Genomic DNA, 14,483 nt, shown 5'->3' on the forward strand with positions numbered 1-14,483 from the left:
TGGCGGGGCGGCACGCGCACGCTTGCGTGCACGTCCCTTTTCGCGTCACGTGTTGGGGGACGCAGGGAGGCAAGTGGGGGGAGGGAAGGCGCGAGCGCGAGCGCGAGAGGGAAAAGGAGGGAGGGGGGTGGGGAGGAGGGAACCTTATATCACGTGACAGGGGCGGCGCGGCCCGGGGTGTCAGTGTGGAGGAGACTGAGGTAAAGTTGGGAGCGCAGCGGCGTTGGCGGCGGCGGCGGCGGCAGCGGCAGCGCGGCGGGGCCGGGTATTGTCCGCGGCCCCTTTAAATCCGCGATCCCCCTTTTACCCTCCCTCCTTTCTCCCCTACCCCCGCCGTCTCCCCCTCCCGCGGTAGGCCCCCCCGCACCGTGTGTTCCCCCACTGTACACCCCCCTCCCAGTCTTGCGAGCCCTGGCGCCCCCGCACCCCCCCGAGTCTGCCGCCGGAGGTTTTGTTTATGGCTGGGTTCGCGGCCTAGTGGGCCGCGCCAGAGCCGGGGCCTCGATTTGGGAGCGTGGCCGGGGCGGGGCTTGGGGCAGCCGGAGGGGGGGGCCATGCGGCTAGAGCCTCAGCGGGGGGAGAGCGAGAAAGAGCGCGAGCGAGCGAGGCCTGGGCCCCGCCTGAGGTAGGACCCCATCTCTACCCTGGCCGGTGCCTGTGGAGAAGACGAGCGGGCCTCCTCCCTTTCCAGCCCTCTGAGGGCCTCCTCTGATCCGGATCCGGCCTGGTTTGGGGGTGGCGGGGCGGGGGGGAGGGCGATGGGGTGGAGCTGCCCCAAACTCCCCCATGTGGCCCTCAGTTTGGAGTGCGGAGGATTAATTTGTTCCGGGTGGGAGGTGAGGAGGCGATTGGCCCGGTGAGCTCCCGATGTGGCGCTGAGCGGGGTGAGCCTCCCATCCTCCACGCGTGGGCTTGCGTCCCCTCTCCGTTTCCAGCCTCTTTGTCAGCTCCTCTTCTTACCCTTCCTTCTTTCTCACCGCCCCAGCTCTTGTAGTATATTTTTTGCTGCCGTCTTTAGCTTCCTGTTGTCCATACTGTAGTTCTGGGTACCCCAAACAATTATGTTATTTGGGAAGCTGGACATGGAGGCCCCCATGGAGTGTGTTACGCCTAAGGGACGTCACTAGAGCACTGGGCTATTTGTTCACTCTTCTCATAATGGGACAGGAATTCCAAATTTCTTCAGACCCTTCACCTTGTAGACAGTCCCTAAATTGCTTTGCAAACTGATGTCACAAACAGGAGACTGCTCCTTTTTCACCGTTCTTGAAATGTGGCCACTCCTGATGTAGGATGTTGTGGAAAGAAAACCACCACAGTAACAGGCCCTTTTTGTTGTTATTGTTACCGTTTTTGCCTTTCACTGCCCCTGATTATTAGATGGAGAAATCCGTTTTTTGTCTCCTCCCTCTCCACCGCCCATATCCTGCTTTGGGGATATCTGATGTGACCTGCTGGGAGGTGATGAGGGTCAGTGACAACCATGATTACTGGAGAACTAAAACCTGGCTGTGTATGGGTTGATAAAACTGCTTTGAGATCCTACACCATTGTCCTTAAAGATTAGACCATCCCAGTGATTATTTCCGTTGTGAACACGGAGTATTGCTGGCATGTAAACTAATGCTGAAAGGCCTTAAAATGTACTGTTTTTGTTTTTGATTTTTAAAGCTCCTCCTTGCTAAATGTGTCCTAACTGGGAAGTACTCTTTTTTAAAAAATTAGGTTCAAGTTGATGGGGAAGAGGATGCAGGGGTCATTTCCACAAAGCGTCTAAGGGAATTAGTTGCTCTGTTAGAGGGAGCAAGCCTTACCCATCCCAGTCCAGCTTCAGAGTTTCTGAATTGTTTCTCAAATTAGATTGTAAGCTCCCTGAGGGCAGCAACCAAGTCATACTGCTTTTGTATTTCCTAAAGTACTGGACACATAGTAGATACTCAATAAATACTTGTTGTTTATTTTTTTCCGTAAAATTTCTCTGGCTATTTTGTTAAGTAGCTCATTTTCAAAAAATGGTCAAGGGCAGTCCTGTGTTAAAACCTGTATTTGTTCCCACGCTATTCCCTTGGTCTCCACTAGCCACCTATTTCCCTTAAATATTTTTATTTTCTATGAAAGAGTACTTTAGATTCCTTGCCTCCACGGTGATAACTCTGGGTATGTGTCTCTGCTTGCTACTAAAAGCCTACTAATTTCTGTGCCCTCCAGTGATCCATCCTAGATCACTTACTTTTACCTGCTACTCAATGTTGTTACTACCTAGGTGGTAAAATTTTCTTAGTCACACATTTCAAAGCACTTGTAAAGGAGAAATGGAAGTTAATAGCAAGTGTGATCAGGAGGATTTTTTTTTCCTGAGTTATGAGGCTTTGAAGATGACTTTTTAATATATTTACATTGACTGCTACAGTATATGCAGTTGTCCATCTAGGTAATCCTGCAGTTTTTATCTGCAGTATAACTCATGCTCACAAATTGAAATCACATGTGGAGTAGAAAGCAGTCAATATTTCTAAGTTACAGGAGTGGCTACTCCCATATAAGAAACTTCGACTTAGAGCCAATTTTTAAGCATAATAGCTTTCCTCTAGTTTTATTTTTTTTCCCCCTCTTTGATCTGAATTCAGGGGTACTTGGTTAAACAACACTTGTTTTTTGTAAATTAAGTGTTGAAATTTGACTATAATGCTGTCCTGGGAAAATAGACTACTGTGTAGCAAATAATCCTGTACTTGCTAGAAATATTTACAGGCCTTTGTGTGCACATGTGTGTAGAGGGAAGAGGTAATGGTTAAAAATTAGCCCTAAAGTTTCCTGAAAAATCTTTCTTGTTGATAGAGAATGTAGAACTCTTAATTCTTAATGACTACATCAAAAAACAAAGACCTGTGCAACGTATTGACCCAACTTAGTCAAGAATTTGTCCACAGGGAAGTCAGCTTTCTTTGTGATCCAAGAAACAGGTGAAATTCACTTCCCCAATAGTTAATCCTTACATATTTCTTTAGGAGCCCACCCTACCTCTCCCTCAAATCCAGCAATGTTTTCTGGACAATCTAAAATTACCCTGTATAAAGATTTATTAATGAAAAAATTAAATATAGAGTAGAAAAGTAAAAACTTGTCCTCTTTGGAATGGAATAAAACATTGCAAAGTAACCTCTTATTTTGAGCACTCCATCATATGATGAATGTTTCTCTTTTTACTAAATGCAGCAACTGAAATTGGATTATAAAACGAAGTATGAATAAAGGGAATTTAAATTCAATAGAATCCTTGCTTGTTAGAAGTGTTATAACAAAAACTGTTCTGGATTTGGGAAGGCCTTGTGTCTCCTGTTTCTCTTTAAAGACTCAACAAAGTCATCTTGCCAGCCATAATGTCTCAAGTTTAAAATGATTTCCCAGAAGCCCTTTCCTCCAAATAAAACTGTGATAGATGCTTTTGGTTTGGGACAAGTGTGTAATTCTGGTTATGTTAAGGTGAGTGGTGGAGGGTAATTGTAATTCTGGTTTCTTGGAACTGTGGACTAGGAGACCAACAGAAGCAGCTGCAAAAGCAGAGTGTTGGAGTTCTTATCCAGGGAACTGAGATTCTGGGCAGAGTCATTGGGGCTAATACATGCCTTGTTCAAGGCTATGAAAGCCCCCACAGCATGCTGAGAGAGAGAAACTTGAGGGAGAAAGAGGCTAGACTTGAGCTTGTCCTTTCCCAATTGATGGAGGTCACATGCAACACGTAAAATGGTTGTAAGGCAGGTAAGGCTGTTTTCATAGGTGGATTGAGAACAGTAATTTAAATTGTTTTTATTTGTCTGAGGTATAGACTAATCCCCTTCCTGGAAGGCTTTTGTTTCCAGGCTTTGCTGATTATCTTTCCTTCTGCAAAGGGACTTCAGATATTTTCATCTGTATAGAAGGCTTTTGATTTTTCTTTTTTTTTTTTTTTGAGGAAGACTGGCCCTGAGCTAACATCCATGCCCATCTTCCTCTACTTTATATGTGGGATACCTGCCACAGCCTGGCTTGTCAAGCAGTGCCATGTCCACACCTGGGATCCAAACCACTGAACCCCGGGTAACTGGAATAGAACATGCCAATTTAACTGCTGCGCTGCCGGGCTGGCCCCAAGGCTTTTGATTATTAACGTTGTTTTGCTCTCTCTCTCTATTGAAAGAGAGAGAAAGCAAAACTTGATGAAAGACTGCTTAGAGGGGACTAGTAACCAAACAGTGCCCATAACTTTTTTTAAAAAAATAAAACCATCACTTAGCACATGGTTTATGCATTTCTTATACAAAAATGGATTTACAGCCATAGTTCATTAAGGAGTTTATCAAACTAAATATGTCTCAAGAACAGGAGAGTCTTATTGGTTTGTTCCTTTGAGGAAATGAAAGTGTTTGGTGAGGGTGCTGATGAAAGAGAGGTTGAAAACATATTTTGCCCACTTTTAACATCTAAACTCTTTTTTTTGTAATCTTTCAGTATTCTTCCTTGTAAATACTGTTATTTGTATATACTGTAAATGATGACGTCGGTGGGCACTAACCGAGCCCGGGGAAACTGGGAACAACCTCAAAACCAAAACCAGACACAGCACAAGCAGCGGCCACAGGTAAAGAATCCAAGGGATGTGGATCCATGGATAGCCTTGCTGGTCGATACTGGTTTCCATCCAATGCAGCATCATTCTGTGCTTTGGATTATTGATTTGTGTTCTTTATTCCTGTTTTCTAGTCCTTGCTTCTTTTACTTGGGGCCTGATAGCTTAATGACATGCTGTGATGCAATGTGCTTATTTTTTGTTGTTTACTACTATAACAGTATGAAGCTTGGAAAGAATAGGTTCTGTGCTTTGTATGTATAAGACAGCATTTCCTTTCTTTCATCTGGGTCGTTTTAGCAGTACATTTCTTATTTCCTAGCCCTTCCCCTTTGATATCTCTCTAGCCAACCTTTGTCTTGCTGCCTTTCCCCTTTCCTTTGCTCTTTTCCCTAACTTTTATCTTCCTCTCTGGTCTCATTGAGACCTAATCTGATTTTTCCTTTCCCATAAAGAGTTAGCACCTTTACTGTGCTCCCTCAAAATTAACAATTGAGACACCCTAGAGTATTGCCCAGTTTTAGGTGTAAATTAATCTCTTAGATACTGAGGTTTATGGGGGCAGAGGGGGTTGTGTGTGTTTTGTTTGTTTCTTTCATTTAGATATGATCTGTTTTCTGTAACCAGTTAGGTGTTGGTACCTAATGTGAGTGAATTAACTTACATTTTTTTATGGTAGGATAAATTGAATATTTAAGACTAGAACTTTCTTCTAACTCATTTTTCTTTCACTTCTCTTTCCAAGTGAATCTCTAGCAGAATTTTAGTACTTAATTTCAATTGAGACAGTAAAATTCCTGGTATCTTATAAACATACATTGGATACTCAGAAGATAGGCTGAGTATATCCTTAGTCTAAAATCTTATGGTATTCTCAGCCCTAAGAATAAGAAGGTGGCATTGGTCATTGCAGAAACTGGAACAAGGTTTGCATATGACATTGCAAATACACTAATGTGTATTAAGGCCCAGATATTTCAAAGTGGCGCTGTGATCCCAAGATGAAAGCCTCTTTAACTGTGAACATTGGTGAAAAAGCTCCCTGCTTTTTTAGGGATTGTAGAGTGAAATAGTGGCAACCTCACTCTTTGTTTTTTCTCATTTTGCTGGTTTAAACATCTTGAGTGGTGTTAGTGTTTTATTACCTGGTCATTTGTAATAAGGAGAAGGAAATCGGGGTGGGGGGTGGGGTGGATGTTGACTACATAGCTCTCTTATGTCTATAAACTGTTTTCTCTTGATTGTGCCTTCTTGAACTTATCTCCATTCCTAGGCCACTGCAGAACAAATTCGACTTGCACAGATGATTTCGGACCATAATGATGCTGACTTTGAGGAAAAGGTGAAACAAGTGAGTGTATTACTAATTTGCTGTAAGCTATGGAAAAGGACATCAGGATTAAAGCGTAGATGTGTAGCAGGGTGCTTTCTGCTACAGGTAATAGAAGACTTATAACCTGAAATAGGATAGGTTAAGCCAATAAATAAGTGCTTTTATTGCCTGATTTACTATACACTCTGGACAGTTACCTTGTTCAAAGAGATTTTATCTTAATTTTAACCTTTTGTTTTTGAATGACTTTGTCAATGCTGTTTTATAGCAACTTTGAGCAATTGAGGCACCTAGGAAATGTGGAAGTACATGGTATGCTGAAGCCTGTGTGCTTCTAGGTTTGACTGTCTATCAGATGCTTTATTGTTTGATTGCTTTGTAAATACTTTTGACCCTATCCCTCATCACAGGTGTTAATATTTTTCTTTTGAAACTAGAATAGCAAAATTCACATATTTTGCTCTTTTAAGCCTGATTCTTTCAGACTCAGCTGGCATCTTCTCCCTTTTCTTTTCTTCACCTAGTTTCCTTTTGTGGGGAGTGCCAGCTTGTTCGTGATGGTTGCTGATCTTTCTCTTTCAGTTGATTGATATCACAGGCAAGAACCAGGATGAATGTGTCATTGCTTTGCATGACTGCAATGGAGATGTCAACAGAGCCATCAATGTACTGCTGGAAGGAAACCCAGATACGGTAGAGTGCTAATAAAGTGTTCTAGAAAGTGGGTCCCCAGTTGAGAGGCTAGTAATTTTCTAAAAATAGCAAGTGGGGTAACTGAACTTAAAGCAAAGTACCTTATTCTTCAAATAGAGCAGGGAACTGTCTTGAAGGTTGTTTGCTGCGGGTTGCAAATACTTAAAATTTGTATACAATAAATAGGAGAAAACAGATAAAATCAGTGTCTTCTAATTGGCCTGGAATAAATTATTCATTGCAGGCTAGTGAATGTTTTCAAGACTGGGTTACTCTGAAGTAGGCGTGCTGTTTTTAATAGCTTTAGTTACTAATCATGGAAGATTTCTGCTCACCTGTTATATTGCTATTGAACAAGTCACAAGCTGCTTATTCTGATTTCAGGACATTCCTGTCAATATCACATTAACATTTCGCAATACCTCTTCATTACGTGAACTTATTTCTGTTGAGGTAGCAGAGAAACAAACTTTACAGCCTGTTGACCATCCTTGGAAATGATAGGGGATATCTTGAAGGACCTCTTGCCCTAGAATTTAGAGTTGCTTTCACATCTTCCTCTCCTTCTCACTTAATGAGAATTCTCTGTTTTTGTTCTTGTCTTAGCATTGTACCAAACTGTGAGTTCCTTAAGAACAGGGATTCTACCTTAATAACCTTTGGGATGTTCCTGCAGTGCTTAGTAGAGACCTTCATTATTTTTTTGATCAACAGTATATCATTTTGAACTCATTTTCATTTACTTGGTCTTATACTGGGAATCTTTGGTTGAGAAAGATAACCAGAGTTGATCCTTAGATCAACTTACTCATGTTACAGTGTCACTTTAGCTAAATGTTGGAGGTTTGTCATTTTCTTTGAGGCAATGGGCAATAATAATGGAAAACTTCATTTAATTTTTTTTGAGCAAGATTAGCCCTAAGCTAACATCTGCCACCAATCTTCCTCTGTTTTGTATGTGGGACGCCACCACGGCATAGCTTGATGAGCAGTATGTAGGTCTGTGCTTGGGATCCGAACCTGCAAACCCCGGGCTGCCAGAGTGGAGCACGTGAACTTAACCACTATGCCTCTGGGCCGACCCCTCATCATTTTTTTTTAAATTATTGCTTTAGTAAACTATTTATTGTAGACTCTTTAGAATATGTAGATATGCTTTTACTACAATTTTAAAATTACCTTTTTTGGAACTTAAAACATTTTTTAAATTGTGGTAAAACTTACTTAACACATTTATCATTTTTAGCATTTTGTGTGTGTGTGTGTGTGTGTGTGTGTTAGAGGAAGATTGTCCCTGACGTAACATCTGTGCCAACCTGCCTCTACTTTATGTGAGATGCCACCATGGCGTGGCTTGATGAGTGGTGCTGGATCTGTGCCCGGGATCCAAACCTGCGAATTCTGCGCTGCCGAAGCAGAGCGTGTGAACTTAAACACTATGCCGCCAGGCCAGCCCCAGTTTTACCATTTTTTTTTTTTTTTTTTTGGTTTTGTTTTTGTTTTTGAGGAATATCAGCCCTGAGCTAACATCCACTGCCAATCCTCCTCTTTTTGCTGAGAAAGACTGGCCCTGAGCTAACATCCATGCCCATCTTCCTCTACTTTATATGTGGGAGGCCTTCCACAGCATGGCTTGCCAGGTGGTACCATGTCTCCACCCGGGATCCAAACTGGCGAACTCCTTGCTGCCAAAGCGAAACGTGCACACTTAGCCACTGCACCACTGGGCTGGCCCCTGCCATTTTTAAGAGTACAATTCAGTGGCATTAAGTATGTTGACAGTGTTGTACAACCGTTACCACTATCCATTTACAGGACTTTTTCGTTTCCCAGACAAATTCTATATCCATCAAATAATAACTTCTTATTCTCTCCTCCCCCGCCCCAAGTCCTGGTAACTTCTTCTATTTTCTGTTTCTATTAATTTGCCTATTCTAGGTACCTCTTATAAGTGGAACCATAGAATATTTATCCTTTTTGTCCTGCTTCACTTAGCAGGTTTTCAAGATGTATCTGTATTGTGGCATATGTCAGAATTTCACTCTTTTTTAAGGCTGAATAATCTGTTATTTTTATATATACCACATTTTGTTTATCCATTCATCCAATGATGGGTAGTTGGAATTATTTAGAAGTTGTAGACATCATAATACTTTATTCCCTAAATTCTTCAGTATGTTTCTTTTAAAGAAGGATTCTCTTTTATATGACCACAATATTATTATCAACCCTGAGAAAATTAATAGTAATTTCATATTATACTTGGTCCATATTCTTTTTTTATTATTATTTATTTTTTAATTTTTTAAAATATTTATTTATTTAGTTATTTTTTCCTCTTCTCCCCAAAGCCGCCCAGTACATAGATGTATATTTTAGTTGTGGGTCCTTCTACTTGTGGCATGTGGGATGCCACCTCAGCATGGCTTGGTGAGCAGTGCTCGGTCCACACCCAGGATCCGAACCAGCAAAACCCTGGGCTGCTGAAGTGGAGCATGCGACCTTAACCACTCGGCCATGGGGCTGGCCCCTTGTACTGGATCCATATTCTTGAAAGTTATTCGATAGCTGTTGCTAAGCACCAGGACTGTTGTTGTTTGAGTTAGATGGTAACTAGGATAGTAAAAATCTGGTAGTCTTGGTGTTTGTCCTGGAACTTTAATTTGTACATATTTTCTGCAAAAATGTGTAAATCAAGGTTTGTGTGCTCTTAAAACTTTAAATTTATAAAAGTCATTTTCCTGATGAATGAGTCTTCTTGCAGGACTGGTTAGCTTATTTTCTTTACCATAAATATTCCCTCCTAAAATCTGGAAGGAATCATAGATTATTCTGCTTTGGGGAAAGTTGAATTGGGTTCTGTCAGTTTAAGAAGTATAGGGAGAACACAGTGGATAAAACCTGGAATGGAAGGCCTCCTATAGTCAGCACGTCTTCCTGATTGCTTCATGATTGCTATTTGGTCTTTTTTTTTTTTTTGAGGAAGGTTAGCCCTGAGCTAACTACTGCCAATCCTCCTCATTTTTCTGAGGAAGACTGGCCCTGAGCTAACATCCATGCCCATCTTCCTGGGACGCCTACCACAGCATGGCTTTTGCCAAGCGTTGCCATGTCTGCATCCAGGATACAAACCGGCAAACCCCGGGCGGCTGAGAAGCAGAATGTGCACACTTAACCGCTGCGCCACTGGGCTGGCCCCTGGTCTTTTAAATAAAGGAAATTGGTGTGTGTGGAGGAGGTTGTAGGGAGTGGGTATAGTTGTTTTCCTCCTAAATTCTGGGTTGCATGACTAGAGAATGTGCCCAAGAGTCAAATGGTGCTCATTTATTTTGAATTCAAAGTTAACTTTTAGAAACTTTTTCTTTTTTGTTTGTTTTATTTGACGTGAATAAGACTATAAAAAGTTGAGAGCCACTAAATCCAAAGGAAATTAGTGTTTTCAGTCCAGGAAACACTTGAAAGATAGGGACCAGTAACTAGATTTTTTGACTAATATGCCAAGTGACAGAACTGAATAGAGATCTTGGTGATCATTTTGGAAGTGATCTCTGCAATCCATTAGCTATAAGCACCTCCCCTACGAAAAGGAATTCAATTTTACGGTGATAGGTGCAGAATTTGTTTTAAGGTTCTGTTTGTACCGTCCATTTAAACAGAAGTAAACTAGTAGAAGTATCTTAGACATGGATGCTAAGAGGAGAATGATTAACATTTGTCTCAGCTTTTATCTCTGGTTTCCTGATAGCAATCCATATTAATTAGACATAAATGCTCTGCCCTTCTTCAGCATTCCTGGGAGATGGTCGGGAAGAAGAAGGGAGTCTCAGGACAGAAGGATGGCGGCCAAACCGAATCCAACGAAGAAGGCAAAGAAAATCGAGACCGGGACAGAGACTATAGTCGGCGACGTGGTGGGCCACCAAGACGGGGGAGAGGTGCCAGCCGTGGACGAGAGTGTATGCATGGGGCTTTAACAAAACCAGCTGTGGATCAGTAATGTCCAGACTTCAGGGACATTAGGGCTCTGCTAGACTGGACTTAGCAACGATTGTATCATATTTTTGACTTTTCTTGGCCATCATCTTTTCTGAGACCTTGGCATCTCTTACATGTTGCCTTTTCTAGCAACAGCCACCAGTTTGGCATGAAATTACCCTGTAGTCATTTGTAAAGTTGTTTGACTTACAGATATCTGTTGTGGTTCATCACCATTCCCCTAGTAACCATCATGTCCCATCCTTCCAGCTCATTTTCTCTTCTTTGTCTCCCCACTACTGTATATACATGCCTTTTTTATATTTTTACATATCCTATTGACTCTGCTCTGGCTGTCTCTATGTTTTGGTTTTTTTTCTTCCTAATTTTAGTTCGGGGTCAAGAGAACGGATTAGATGGCACCAAGAGTGGAGGGCCTTCTGGAAGAGGCACAGAAAGAGGCAGAAGAGGTCGTGGCCGAGGCAGAGGTGATCAGTTTGTCTAGGGGATGGATACTGGGGGCAAGCTAGTCTTATTAGTTCTGTAGGGGTCTACTTTATTTAAAAACAAACAAACAAATTCACAGGGAGTCTGGTTACCTTAATTGTTGAGATGTTATACAGATTTTAGAGATTACTGAGTGGGCAGTGGGAAAGAAGGTAGATGTCATTTCCTCTGGTCATTATTGTTGATATTACTGCATTTGCTTGGGGACCCAGCAGTTTGATGAACAAAGAACAGTCTATCAATAGTAATGATTATCCTGTTGTGTTCAACATTAACTGCTCCGCTACAGAATGAGAGAAGGAACATCTGATAATATCGACACTTACTATTCCAGAGCTGCCTCAGTTGGCAAGGAAGTTTTATGTCAACTTCTCAAATATTTCTCCCTCCCTCTCTTTCTCTTTAGGTGGCTCTGGCAGGCGGGGAGGAAGGTTTTCTGATCAAGGGATGGGGTAAGTTTCATTGATCTGATGGCCACAAAGTCTTTAATTTTTTTCCTCTAAGAATCACCATAATTAGGGGCCGGCTCTGTGGCCAGTGGTTAAGTTTGCGTGCTCTGCTTCAGCGGCCCAGGGTTTCGCTGGTTCTGATCCTTGGTGCGGACATGGCACTGCTCATCAGGTCATGCTGAGGCGGCATCCCACATGCCACAACTAGAACGACCCACAACTAAAATATACAACTATGTATTTGGGGAGAAAAAAGCAAAAAAAACAAAAAATGATTGGCAACAATTGTTAGCTCAGGTGCCAATCTTTAAAAAAAAAAAAAGAATCACCATAATTAGAGTGGCTGATATCCTGAAGATAATAGGCAACCTTAACCAAAATGTGATCAGAAGATTTCTAGACTATTTAATCAGAAAGGTGTGTAGACTTGGAACTTATTTTTTAGGGATAAGCATTTACCACTGGATCATTATGTCTGTCTCATAGCTTCATTTGAATGCATATATCTGATATTTTTCCAGAATTTTCATGTAGATTCTATTGTGATTATTGGTATTCTAACTCAAAATGGATAGTAGATATAAATTGCCATTATACCATGAAATTTTTGGTAGGTTGATAAGTGAGGAAAAGTAGATGGCAGATAGTATATAGAGTGGGGCCATGATTGGTCTGTACTAGGAAAGAGACAGTCAAGATTCTGATTGCCCACCTCTTTGAGTTATTTTTTTTGCTGGTGCTGCTTAAAAGCCAGAGACTCTTAAGCTTTTTTTTCCCCATCAGAACCTTTAACCCAGCTGATTATGCAGAGCCAGCCAATACTGATGATAACTATGGCAATAATAGCGGCAATACGTGGAACAACACTGGCCACTTCGAACCAGATGATGGGACGAGTGAGTGACCATTTATTATTTGTTTCTTGTCTCTGGGAACCTAAGGACATAACTTTTTTTGAGGTTACAGTCACATAAAAAAGTGAAGGAATAGTGTTTGGGTGCAGAGATAGGGGGAGAAAGGGATGGCAATTGAAGTACTGTGTATTGTCTTTACTTACTATGTGCCTATGGGCAAATTATACATGCTGTTTCACCTGATAGTCATCACTATTTTATGAAATAGGTATTATTTATCATCACTTTCCAGATGACAAAACTTAGACTAAAAGAGCATTTATGGGGCCAGCCCGGTGGCCGAGTGGTTAAGTTCATGTGCTCCATTTTGGCGGCCCAGGGTTTCACTGGTTTGGATCCTGGGCGCAGACGTAGCCCTGCTCATCAAGCCATGCTGAGGTGGTGTCCCACATAGCAAAACTAGAAGGACATACTACTAGAATATACAACTATGTACTAGGGGGTTTGGGGGACAAGAAGGAAAAAAGTAACATTTATGAACTTTGCTAGTATTTGAACTCAGAGTTGTTTGACTCTAAAAGCCCGTGCTTTTTCCATTATACCATGTGGCTCCAATGTATCAGGTAGCTAGCTTTGCCTTTTGAAAAGATACCCAGGATTAATCAAGCCACTACTTGCAGAGATGAACAGGGCTCAGAATCAAAGCCCACTATCAGTTTGTTTTCTGGTACCGAAATGAGAGTATCTTTTTTCCCTTCATTTTTGGGAAATGTCTATCTGGGCAAGAAGATCTTCTAGCTCTCTTTGTTGGACAGTCTTCTGGGTGTGGTAGAGTATTATGTGGTTTCAATAAGGTTGCTTTTTTTGTTAGCTGACTTTGGTGCCTGTATCTAGGTAGGGTGTATATGTTTAAGGATATGTTAGGCTTGTGGGATACACCAAGACGTGATTGGGGGTAAAAGATACTTTTACAGCTTTAAATAAGATCAGTCTCTGGGCTTTCTACTTATGCGATCAGCTACTCTTTCTGGCTGAGCCAGCACATGGAGAACCTGAGACTTTTTCCTCTTATAAAGGGGGGATGAATTAATAGTAGAACATGAAATAGGCTCTTTGTCTCATTTATCCATTTAAATTTGCCTTGCCCCTTTTGAAAGATCAGTGATCTCTATCTCTGTGTCTTTAGGAGGGTCTTTGGCACAAACAGCTTCTCAGCTACTGCCCACAAGATGTTATACGTCAGGTCCTGAATGTCACTTGCTTTTTGTTCACCAAGCTATTTTATAAACTCATTTTGAATACCAGTTTCCCATTGGTGGAAGCTAAAAGTGAGTTATTGGCAAGATATGTTTTTTAATTCCCTTGACCATTTGGCAGTGAAGTGTCCTTTTCTATTTTAACTTACTATACTTTGAAGGCATTAGAACTGCTCTTATTCATCTCTTGATGGCTTTGTAGAGGCAGTACTAGTAGTCTGAATAACAAAAGTTACTATTTTTGAGCTCTTGTTTGTTCTTGGTTATTTGGCTTTTTATCATTGGCAGAAATGATGATAGAAGTTAAGGGGTTTGTTTTCAGTTGTGGATAGAAAATCTGGCATAGAGTCCCAGTCCTAGATTGCAAGCCTTAGCTGTTTTCAACAAGGATCTGGTTGGAAAAACAGGGAAGGATGGATGAGGTTGTGTGTTTATTTCTACTGAGTAGAGAATGGCAGATTTGGGAGGCTAGAATCAAAAATCTGTGATATGAGGCTGAATGAAAAGTTGTGGGATGCTGCTGTCGTCTTGTTAGTGTCAAAGTGTTAGCTGTAGCTTCATGCACTCCCATCATTGGTAATTTCATGATATGAGCGTAACTTCATGCATATGATCTCTTTTTGTGTTTTCATGACAGCAAACTTCAAATTCCCTTTTTAATTTTAAGAGAAATTCAAATCTACCCTTTAAAATATCCACAGGTACAGTGGGAATTGTGTATTGGGGGCAGACGTTCTCATTCACAAGCAAAATTCACTGGTGGTTTTTTCTTTTCTTTTCTTTTTTGTTTCAGGACTTGATTTCATTGGG

At 41.5% G+C, this 14,483-nt stretch overlaps 1 protein-coding gene across 28 annotated transcripts in view; it reads left to right on the top strand.

Moving 5' to 3' along the window:
- UBAP2L (ubiquitin associated protein 2 like) overlaps positions 1 to 14,483 on the top strand; it is a 41,429-nt gene that overhangs the window by 558 nt on the left and 26,388 nt on the right. For 9 of the 28 annotated variants that reach the window (XM_044757828.2, XM_044757829.2, XM_044757826.2 and 6 more), the window contains exons 1-8: positions 134 to 265; positions 4,489 to 4,618; positions 5,880 to 5,957; positions 6,522 to 6,632; positions 10,420 to 10,588; positions 11,000 to 11,095; positions 11,521 to 11,566; positions 12,347 to 12,459. In XM_044757828.2, coding sequence (XP_044613763.1) covers positions 4,529 to 4,618; positions 5,880 to 5,957; positions 6,522 to 6,632; positions 10,420 to 10,588; positions 11,000 to 11,095; positions 11,521 to 11,566; positions 12,347 to 12,459 — 703 coding nt within the window. In that variant the 5' untranslated portion in view covers positions 134 to 265; positions 4,489 to 4,528. Of the gene's footprint in view, positions 1 to 71; positions 626 to 799; positions 885 to 3,956; positions 4,078 to 4,488; positions 4,619 to 5,879; positions 5,958 to 6,521; positions 6,633 to 10,419; positions 10,589 to 10,999; positions 11,096 to 11,520; positions 11,567 to 12,346; positions 12,460 to 14,483 lie in introns of those variants that run through there. The other 19 variants (XM_070497351.1, XM_070497339.1, XM_070497345.1 and 16 more) reach the window with 8 other exon arrangements.

This window comes from Equus asinus, chromosome 25 (genome assembly GCF_041296235.1).
Source record: "Equus asinus isolate D_3611 breed Donkey chromosome 25, EquAss-T2T_v2, whole genome shotgun sequence".
NCBI classification, from domain to species: Eukaryota; Metazoa; Chordata; class Mammalia; order Perissodactyla; family Equidae; genus Equus; species Equus asinus.